This window comes from Myzus persicae, unplaced genomic scaffold (assembly GCF_001856785.1).
Source record: "Myzus persicae strain clone G006 unplaced genomic scaffold, MPER_G0061.0, whole genome shotgun sequence".
Lineage (NCBI taxonomy): Eukaryota > Metazoa > Arthropoda > Insecta > Hemiptera > Aphididae > Myzus > Myzus persicae.
In genome coordinates this window covers 363,098-375,217 of record NW_019101865.1, presented here as the reverse complement: position 1 = coordinate 375,217, position 12,120 = coordinate 363,098, and the positions used below count along the sequence as shown (strand labels likewise).

Genomic DNA, 12,120 nt, shown 5'->3' with positions numbered 1-12,120 from the left:
CCATCTGTCTGTGACCCGGTGACGTCAATTCGCACGGGAAACGTGCAGTGCTCACGCCTACTCATTTTTTACCACAACTCTGCATTATCCCGAGTAACAATATATCAACGTGTATTATCTATTAACGTTCAATTAACGAGCGGTTCATATTTTTATTTTCTAATTTTACGAAAAAAAAAAAATTTAATCGATAATATTAGTTGTCGTTTGAGGAATAGTGTTTTAGTATTTTCCCAACATTCATTTTACTAACAAATATTATAATATTATGTGCAATGACGTTAGTAATTTTTTATATAACCAAACCAATACAATTTATACATCACTTTATAGAGCGCTTCAACTTTTTACAGTTTAATAATTTGGTACATTAACTGTTGTCAAATGAGGTAATTGTAACTGCAAAAATAATAATTTTATGACTAGTATTTTTTCTTGTTTATTTCTCTTATTATTATAATTGTATCGGAATAGTAAATCACTTACAGAATTGTACTTTGACCAATTTTTAATTATATTTTAGTAAATCAGTAACGAGATAAATTTGTAATTACCTCCATACATTATTATTACTAATAAAGTCATTTTTGTTCCGTGAGTAAAGTAGTCGATTACTGAAACCAGGTATCTTAGTTAATTTTAAAAAATATAAAAGATTTAGATAACATATAATTAAATAAATAATCGGTGAATGAAAAATGTCTTCTTCATTTGTTTTCAATATTAAAATTTCTATTTTATGTAAAAACATTCATATTGTGTTACAGCAATTCAAACGATTAATTATGTTTTTACTATCTTACACTTGCATGGGTACACAAGTTTATACAAAATAATTGAACAATACAAATATTTATTTATTTTTAATCATTGTTATAAAATGTGCATTAATAGTTGAACTAAATATATTTCATAAATATTTGGTAAATATTTTACTAGGAATATTAGCTTTAAGATGTTAAATTATTTACGATAGTATATTAAAAATTGTATAAGCAATTCATTATGATGTATACAAAAGTTTTTTTCTTAATAGTAACAATGTGTTATAACGTTTTTTTTTTTAGTTATCACATACAAAATAAGTACATCACTGATATTCCACCTAAAGTCAACCAAACGCGGCTGTGTAAAGCTAAAAAAATATATAAAAATTCACGCAAGGAATATCGCTATGTACGCAGTACTCGTAATTGTGTAACGTGAGTTTATCGAAACCATGTTTATAAAGTTCATATTTTTCACCTACATCCATTATGACATATGTTCCGAACGTTTTTTCCACCACACAAATCACTGAAAAATGAATTTAATTCGTTTAATATAACAATCGTACCTATATAATAGTACAATAATGTGTCTACATTTATTTTTACGGACGATGTGCTTTATTTTTAATATTTTTATTTGTTTAACATATTTTCCAAGTAAACAATGTATGTGTTGAAAAGGTTTTCTGTGCTTCATAGAATCGCTGAAAACGATAAATGTTAGATTTTAATTCGAGCAAATAGATTTGTTTGCCTATATTGCGATAAAAAGATTGTTTAGTATACGACTGATAAAACTTGAAAGATTTCGTCTTTTGTGAAGCTACCTTTTAATTGTAACCGTGTTTACTGAATTATCAAATTTCATAACTAATGTTGGGATGTTTAATGTTCATGCGCTAGATAATGAAAAAATATATTGCGTACACAGTACACTTATTATACGCTAAAAAAATAGCCAAATATGAACGAAAAATTGTAAAATATGTATTACACGTTTTTATCTTTTTATTATTTAATGATAATTTACGTTGCATGAAAATATGAATAACCATCACATGTGCATAAATATACAATTAATTAACATAAATGTAATCGGGTATAGTTATAAAATGTCCCTCTTAATTAAGAGAGTTGCACTAAAAAACATATTATGAACAACCGGGGTTGTAACAATCGACGAGCTCAAACAGTAGTCAATGTATATGTCTGAATAGTTGTAGTAACATAAAATAATAAGCAAATAAATAAATAAGCAAAACCTTTTACATAATCTGTAAAATTTACAAATGAACAAACTTAAATTCAGTTTTATATAATTTTTTATATTTACCTCAATACTATTATCAAAATTATGTATTTACGTAACATTATCGCGGTGGATCCCAAATCGAACAATTTATTTTATAACAATAATTAAGCTATATTTTAAACTAAGGATTTGCAAAACAAATTTGATAGTTGGTTATTTGTGCGATCGGGTGATTTAACCTAATAACAATTTAAGGACACATTCAAATTTTGAAGTCCCCCCTCAAAAAAAAAAATTATCAAATTATCTTGAAGAAATGTATTAGCCATACTAAATAGTTTCTCAAATTTCATACTAGCCAATATTTTAATTTGTACTATACTTTTAATTTTCAATTTCAATACAGGAAAAGTTATTTATAATAACAATTTAATCGCAAAATATTGTACATCAATAATCACAAAATATTTTGTTTTCTAGAATACCAATTTATATGACACTGGGTTCTAAATAGTGTGAAATATAAGTCCGTTAAAAAAATTTGTATTAAAATAATGTTAACCGAAAAAAATAGACCTACGTACTAACGTACTTAATGACTGTATTCAAAAAAAGTTTTTTTTTGAGTTTTTTAACTTACAAATGGAGTATTTTTTGGCATATTAATTAAAAAAAGAAATAATCCCAGAAATAACAATAGTATCAGATGAGTGAAAATCAGCATATAGGTAACATTTTGCTAACCAAAAACCATGCTCATATTTAATCGTAATAACCACTGTAAAATTGGTCAATCTACACATAGACGATAAAACTATAAGAGTATTATAGCACATTTTGGTCACAACCCAAAACTAATAACTTCAGTATAATATGAAAAATGTAGTTCAGTAAATTATTACAGATATGTAGGTATTTATCCAATTTTTAATTTAAATAAGAACTCTATTTGGTACTTACTTATATATTTTACAAATTAGTGTAGCGATGTTTTTTAATGAATTTTCATAGAATAATTTGATTTATTTTTACAATACTTGGTTTATGTGATATAATTTCGCAAAAACTAGTAAAAAAGAAATTTCATTCTAACTATTAGGTGGTAGATCAACTGATACACTTATGCCTGGACTCACTTTAATGTATCCATCACTCTAAGGCAGCGTTTCTTAAACTTTTTTATCCGTGAAACCCTTTTTTATGTCTAATTGTATCGTGGACTCCAACAGTTTGTTTTTTAGCCTTTTTTGTTTTTTGTTTTGAACAACAAGTTACTACAGCTCGACAATTAGAGCCACTATTTGTTTCGATATTTGAAATTCGTCGTTTTATGTAAAGATTATTTGTAACAAAAGTTTTAAAAATGTGTTAAAACTTAAAATTTAAAATTTTGAAAAAAGCACTAGTTTTGCGGAACCCCGAAGTGACCTCCGCGTAACCATGCTATTCAACGGAGCACAGTTTAAGAAACTCTGCTCTAAGGAGACCAGAATGAAAAGTATATGGCAGATGGTTTATAACGTACATAATATTATCAGGCATGGATAACTGTACCGGTAAAGATCTGAGATTAAAATGAAAAAAATTAAGTTTTTGATATTTTTCATTTTAATTTTTATATTTAATCATTTTTTTTTTTTTTTTTTTAGTGATTACTAAGTTTATCGGTGGATAAGTTTGCAACACATTTTTCGGTTCTTAAAACACATAATATAGTTGTATACCAACCTTAAACAAACATCACGTGGTATGTGAAACAAACTTGTCATCACTCAGCTCGATCATTTTCAAAGTATGTAGATAGTTCCAAGATGCCTGAATGTTGAATACATTTCAAAATACTTACTAAATTCAGCACACACAAATTTATCAGAAATTTTCCAATTTTGCGTTTTATCTCCAAAGTGTCGTACATGTCAAATGCAACCACGACGGAACATAAGAAAACATTTTTTCCAGATTTATAATTTATTAATGAGAATATATTTTGTGTACTGCAGCTGTGCTTTTTTCGTTTTAAAACAAGTAACAACTATTGCAGATCAACGATGAGAATTCGAAGACCTAATTAACTAGCTTTATTAAGCGTTGAAGCAGATTTTTTGAAATGTTCAAGTATAGCTAAATATTGGTGGTTGATTTTTCCGCATCAAAATATCTAGAAAAAAAAATTGTTCAAATATTTTATACGGTCAACGCAAATATCATTTCATCAAAAATGCTGTTGTAAAGTATTTTAGCCTTAAATATTACTCTGTTATGTACATTACCTATAACCTAAACTAAATGCAATAGGTGCATTGTGTTCAACCGATTGCATTTAAATTAAGTAATAAATTGTCACTGAAGATCGACTGGAAAATATCGCCTGCTGTAAGATTTTGTGTTGATCCAGCCCTAATAAATTAATATCATCGTTGGACGCGTTTACCGTATGTGTAAACGCTAGTCAGCTGTCAGCATTCAGAACTGCTCCCAAAAAATGATTCAAAAACGAATACAAAAACACGGTTCGGTGTGTACGTATTATCGCAATAGTACATAAGTACCGTTTTTATGTTTTTTCGAATTTTATACCTATACCGGCCAAGTGGGATTACCATATTACTGTTTGTTTTTTTATGGATTTTATTTTCTTTCGATGACGTCATGTAGGTTACTGCGTCGGGGATGTGATTTTCGAGTCGGTGGTAAAATAATAACAAAGTGGGTAGAGCCACTAACCGTCGAACACTACGACCAACTCACGTTTTGCAATCACACGGCTGCCGTGAAAACGTGAGACGATTTCACGTGCCGGTCACACATCCACGTTACATTGAAAAATCAATTAAATCAAATTAACAATTACCGATTTGCAATTATAATTGTGCATTTTGGCGAAGAATGCATGGCGAGACCGATCCGGGCATGGTCACTTGTTCAAGCTCAGTATCAAGAAATTACGATCGCAGCAACGGCAAAGTTGTCGACTGTAGTCTACAACAGTGTACTTGCGTTACCATTACAGAGGGAAATTTTTTTTTTTTTCAAATATAAATTGTAAATTTCACATATTATATTTGCGTGACGTATCGAGAAATAAATTGTCGTGTTTCTCATAAGCAATTAGTATGGTTTCGAAAAAATCTAATAATGTAATATTACAATATATAATGATATATTTCCTTTTAGTATAAAATATGCATGAACATTTGTATAACTGAAAAACAGTTTACGAAATTAGAAAAATTTAAATATAAATTAAAATATCTTAAGAGCAGTCAAAATATTTTGAAAATTCCCAGTGTCTACGGTAATTCGTTTTTGAATTACAACAGAATCTCTAAAATTGAATTATGGTAATGCGTTAATGATTTACTGCCAAAAAGCCAATATCGTAAAAACTAAAAATTCAAACATTCATAAAAAATTAATGTTACTTTTCGCTGATTTTTTTTTTGTTTAGTTGAAGGGGGTACAATTTGTGCGGAATATTCTATTGAAATATCTGATGTTATAGTTGGAGGGAAAAACTTATTAATTTCTAACTGAAAATGAATTTGAACATTTTAGAGATTTTGATGAATTTTCTAAAATACGAACTTAAAATGCATATCAAAATAATTGCTCACATTATATTATTGTACTTTAAATAGAGATGGAGAATTCACGAAAAAAAAGGTAAATTTACCAATAATGAGGTAAAAATGGTAAAATAACTAAATTAGAGACATTGTTATTTTTTACTATTTAAAAGATTTAAAAAATGTATCGAAAATATCTATTGTTCTATATTAATTATTAATAATTAGTACATTTTATGAAATATGAATATAATTATTGATATTACGATTTATTAATAATTTAAAGTCAACTAAACTTTCAAAATTCACATAGCCTTTATTTGTTTTTAAGTCAAAACGTTTATACTTAGACTTAACTTCGGTATTAATATTAGTGTAATAACGCAAAAATGGAATAAACAGAATATAAAAATAAAAGAAGTGACCGTAGTTCAAACTCTAGTCTACACTTGCGCTATTATCTTCCTCCTTAAAGTCCCTAAGAAAAATGACAATTATATATTTTTTTAAAACTTCTTGAGAGAATACGAACTTGTCAACTGACCAATTAAAGTTGTTACTGGATCGAGTTTCGGGATGCACAATACAAATCATACAAATGGTAGTTTGACAAACAATAAATGTTCGAGGAAAAACACTTGGGGCTATTTTTTGGAACCGCCAAACAAGTTTAATTTAAAAATGCAGAAAATAATAAATATGCACTAAAAGTTAGCGAAATTAGCGAAAAAATCCTCACCAAAATTTCTAAAAATCCAAAATAAAAGTTTAAGTTTCCGATCATCTGATGTACGAAACGCACTCTGTAAATGTACTCTCAAAGCATTGCCTGCAGAGACTTTTAAGACAGAAAATAACGAATTTCACTTGAAAATCCTGGCCTCACTATAATGACAACACGAGTAATATCGTAATTTCTATCTACGCCAATTAAGACCAAATCAACACTCGCAATTATGTAGCACTCCCCAATAGCTACACGGGGACGGATACGAAGGGATTTTAAGGTTTCTCCAAACAACTTGTACTCGGAAACCCAAAACCTTACCCTCGTTTTTCGGTGTCGAAACCCGCATCTCCAGTCGAGAATAATCCGTATTATTCGGTATACAGCCGCCGGCGCCTTTTACACTCGCTGGATTTGAGAGCAGTCCTCCGAGGAATCGTAAAAACGAGATTATTTATTATTATTGTGGCGTCGAGAAGATAATAATTATTATTGTCGTGCCAAAATCTCTCCCGATTCAGACGACGTGCGAAATGCAATTAAAAACAAAAATCGGATAACCCGAGGCGCTCGTCGTAAGGAGACATTCTGCACATCGTTCTAACACCATTGCGACTGTATAATATGTACTATAATTATTAAATGTATTTTTAAGGACATGCACTTGGGTCGAGCACGTCCATACACATCGGGATTTAATAAATCAACGGCGTTCGATCGCGGGTAAATATTACGGAGCTTATCGACTTACGACGGAGATTCGTCATTGTGTTGTTATTTTAATGTCACCAGACATGTAAATTACTATCTAGTCGAAGCTTCGTATTGTTTCACTCGAGGTTCTCTCTTAGCGTGTTCACCATAGACGTAACTAAACCTTAAAGCTAGGGGGGACTTTAGCCCCGGAATTCGCAGAATAAGTAAATACTGAGTGGTAAGGCTGAGCCCCCTCACCACCCAAAACACATTATCTACACTAATTGACAACAAATGTACGATTAATATTTCATTTTATTATTATAGAGTGTGTGTGTGTGTGGGTGTACCTATACTACGAATATTCAAAAATTGGGAAGTGGAGGTAAACGTGCAATTTTTAGAATATATTATTTAAGTTACTAATTAATGAGGTTTCTAACGTAATTTTATTGAAATAAGAGTGAAAGTTGAACAATTCATATGGGTAACAACTAACAATATAATAACACACTAGCCATTATTAAGCAAATATTTTTTAAATTTCTTATTTACTTAGAACGTTTTATACATCTTTTTCAATAGCTATATTAACTAACTAAGAGAATCGATCCGGCAGTGTTGAAAAAGTTCTATCACCTGTTGGAACAGAAAGTGATAAATATAGCATTTTATATGATTTTGAAAAACAGATTTTTGAACAATACTCTTAAGTCCCTTTTAACACCCCTGATAACTGTTAATCTATTCATTTAAATTTAATTAATTGTATATTTAATATATCCTGAAAATCTAAAAAACAAAATTTGGCCAAGCTACTATAATCATAAATATGTTGACCAGAATACGAACTATCAAACACCAGCACTCAACTTTATACTTATGAAGATCAACCGAAGACGATAATATAACAAAATAATTTAAAATCTAATTCTGTTTTAGCAAGATTCTCATTCAGTAGGCACAGCGGTCATTGAATACATTTATACATTAATGTTACACAAATCAAATCATATTTCTATTCTTCACTGAGTGACGACTATTTCTGTGTTAACTTTTTTGACTACTTCCGTGTAAGTAAGTAGTAAAAACAACACTACATTATGCGACATACACAGGGTCATCACATAGTATAATTATAATAATGATATAATTTATATAGTTTGGCAATTTCAAAAAAAAAAAAATGTCCAGATGTTCATAAAAAAAAAATTATGTTGGACGATTAATGTTCTTTAATTTCGAGTCGAGTCGAGTTCAAAATTTGAGTACTCAACAAATTCCAAGTATTCGAAAAATGTCAAGTACTAAGAACTACTTGAGTACTTTAAATTGCACTAGAATTTGGGTTCTTTCAGTTGTTTATAGTTTTAACATTAATTTTTCAATAAAATTCAATTTATAGTATTTTTAATACTTGTCTGGATTCAAGGCGAGTACTCGTATTCACATGTTCGAAAACAATTTCGGTCGAGTCGCCGAACTTGACACTAACATTTTTTAGAAGGCGAGAACCTTCAACTAGACCAACACTAAAAAAAATACCACGATTTTTAAATTTAAAATGTTTACATGTAGTGCAACACGCCTACCTTGTTTTTTACAATTTTAATTGGCTGTCGATATTAATACCTAATTCCATCCAGTTAAGGAGTAGTTGGTTAGCTATTCCCACTACACGAACCGATCTTATGAACCGGGTTGTTGAATTGATACTAATACATTTTTCTAAGTTATATTTTACAGGTAATAGAAATTTATGACCTGCGTTCATAAATCTAACACAATTGAACACGATATAGCAACGTATACAAGGTTTATTAAATATTTAAAAAGTAATAATATATACAGTACACTATCACCTGAGTAACCCCGTTTTTATGGGTAGTATATTGAAGACCACAGGAGTAGCGGGGTACGAGTTGAAACGATTGAATTACTATGATTTATCTATAAGGTAGGTTATTATACCTATAGTAAATCAAATAAATTATGTTACTTAAATAATATGTAAAGATGACTGTTGTCTCTATTACACGATTCGAACTCGACTGTTTAGTTTTGCGAATGATTTATATTATCGTACTCTACGTTCCTGTGTTCTGTCTACCTAAGCAATTTCATCGAGTGCGACATAAATTACGCTTCAGTAATCTGTAAATCGTTACAGTAGCTACCTATTGGAATGAGTGTAGGAATTATTACAGGGGGGGGGGGGGCTAAAATAAAAGTTGTGTGATATAATTAGCCCCCTCTAGTCACTCCAGTGGCGTTCGCTAGTTTTCAACGAAAATTCTGAGGTCTCCTGTTCTCGAAACAAATAAAAAAAGGCTAGAAAGTAGACTCTGTTGTTGACTATAATTACAGGGGCCGTGTGGATCACCGCAATGGATGTGTTGAATTTAAATTTAATTACATAAAATCGTTGTACACGACAAATTCTGATTGAAGACGGTCTGACAGTCTACAATATTACTGGCATATTTTACGATATACCACGTGTCCAAAAAGAGCCCTTGGTACAGCCTGGGCAGATGTATCATAGCCACGGAGACCAGAGCAACTTCTCGTCACACACGCACACGTTATTATACACTTACCATATTTTCTGCTAAATAAACGTTATTCTTCAGTTCAATTTGGCACTTATTTGATTTGTCTCAAAAGCTTACGGCTTTTGGAGCCTTTGAGATTACTCACACAACACAATAAACGACGGGGACCGGGGAAGAAGCAACCAGCAGTCCCTCCCTCGGTTCTCGGTAACAAGGGGTTGGAAAAAAAAGGTAGTGTACAATATAATAACATGAGTATAAATCCTATCTACAAGGAATTAAGAATCTTTGTAGCGCAGAGAACATTACACCGGTCCATCGGTCAAAGTTTAATGCGAAAATGCTGGCTTAAAAACCACCCGAATGTTTAGATATAAAATTTCCAATCGACTGTACACATATCACTATAATAGCCTGGTAACCAGAACAAACAAGAGTTGATTTTACCGTACGACAATAGACTAAAAAACCAATTTATCTGTGAATCTATTTTCGAGTAGGAAGTAAAATATATCTTAGGACAGTGACGTTTACGGTGGTGTTGACAGAACTGAACCTACAAACTCGGGTCTGTCGAGGCGGAGCGTTTGTGCAATGCTCGTGCGACAAGTCGTTCGGTTCGAATCGCCAACCGACAATTCCCCGACGGAATCGCACCACAGAGGAGAAGCTATATACTCGTGTGAGGTACGTTACGAATCGTCGACCATTCGTACCAATAGTGCGATGGATCGGAAACGGACGCTCTCGGGAGAGAAGCAATACCCGTGCGACGTGTGCGACAAATCGTTCAGCCACAATAGCCATCGGACGGTCCACAGACGAACGCATACGGGAGAGAAGCCGTACACTTGCGACGTGTGCGGCAAATCGTTCAGCCACAATAGCCCGCTGACGGTTCACAGGCGGACGCACACGGGAGAGAAGCCGTACCCGTGTGACGTGTGCGACAAATCGTTCGCCAGCCACCATAATATGATGGTCCACAGACGAACGCACACGGGAGAGAAACCATACCCGTGCGACGTGTGCGAAAAATCGTTCACTAACGGCTATAGCCTGACGGTTCACCGACGGACACACACGGGAGAGAAACCCTACCCGTGTGACACGTGCGACAAATCGTTCACCAGCGGCAATAGTCTGACGGTCCACAGACGAACGCATACGGGAGAGAAGCCATACCTGTGCGCCGTGTGCGACAAATCGTTCCGCCAAAATGGCCACCTAATAGGTCACAAGAGGGTGCACGCTAGAGAGGAGCCACACTGATGCGACGTTTGTGAAAAATCGTTCGCTCGAGGATTCAGTCTGGCCAAACACCGAAAAATTCACGAGGATTCATCTACGATAATATAGACTCTCGCACGTTTCTTTTTACGCAGTTACCTATCAGTATTATAAGTCGCGGTTGGTTTTTCGATATCTGCGGCGAAAACTTTGTCCGTTTTTTATTCGGTATTTGAACCGCGCAATACACAGACGTCGTGTATCTGCATTTATAAAAAAAACTGTTTATTTAAAAATCTCGGAGTTATGTAATGGAATAAGAATAAAAGTAAATTTGTTTAGAATAAATGGTTTAAGTATTTTATAAGACGTCGAGCGGAGAAACACGTGAGTGGACGAGGGCAGTAGTTAGCGTTCTACGGAGAACAGACGACTTTCCGACCTCTGCAACTATCGTGCATTTGTTAAACGGTATATTAAATCAAGGAAGGCGTATTATTAGTGGTGAAAGTGCAGTTATTTTGTTCTTTGAATATGAAGCTATATTAATATTTCAAATCGATCTTTATTTGTATTAAATTGTTAAATTTCTATCCCTATTTGGATACATAATGGATTTGTCGGTGTAATTTAAAATATTGTAACATAAATCTGAACCGCAGAATTTTCTTTTTATTTAAATACTGAGATTGATTAAACTTGCTGCACGGAGACGACAATCGATATTTTACTATTAAAACATACCTGCAAATATGTAATAATTTGTATTTATATTTTTAACTTTTATCACAGGGCTTCGAAAGTTTGAAGATGAACAAATTGCTTCGTACAGGTAGTCTGGGATGTTGAAATCTTTTCAGGTTTCATTGAAGTTGGGGCAGCAGAATATGATATTATGTTTGGTGGAGTATTTTGTATTACATGTTGTAGGGGTGGGTCCATCTTTGCCTTAAGATGTTCGAGTATGAGTTTCGAGTGACTAATATTATGAGTAGGTTAAAAATGTCCTAATTTTTTCTGTTTATATCAGTGTATTTCGGCCAGAGTTCAACAGACTGCTTGATTTCTCTTAATTTATTCTCTCTGGTCGCGTGTTAATGTAAGCTCCACTGATCTATACATTAACATTTATCATACTTGTTTATTAGTATTAATAGGAATTATTTCATTGTCTGGACTATTGATTACATTTCTAGCATCTTCGTCTGCCTTTTCATTTCCTTTAGGTTACAATGACCTGGGGTCCATTATTTTATTTTGCATTTGACATATCGGCTTATTATAATAAAAATAAAATAATAATTAGTTACATAATAATATGTTA

General features: G+C 32.2%; 1 protein-coding gene across 1 annotated transcript; it reads left to right on the top strand.

The window, feature by feature from the left end:
- Positions 1-10,292: 10,292 nt before the first annotated feature.
- On the top strand, positions 10,293-10,838 carry LOC111030616 (zinc finger protein 2-like). Its single transcript, XM_022310202.1, has one exon. The coding sequence runs from the start codon at positions 10,293-10,295 to the stop codon at positions 10,836-10,838; it is 546 nt and encodes a 181-aa protein (XP_022165894.1).
- The last annotated feature ends 1,282 nt before the right edge of the window (positions 10,839-12,120 follow it).

Bases quoted from the DNA above. Each gene is read 5' to 3' on its own strand.
- LOC111030616 (XM_022310202.1), top strand. From the start codon at position 10,293: ATGGATCGGAAACGGACGCTCTCGGGAGAGAAGCAATACCCGTGCGAC.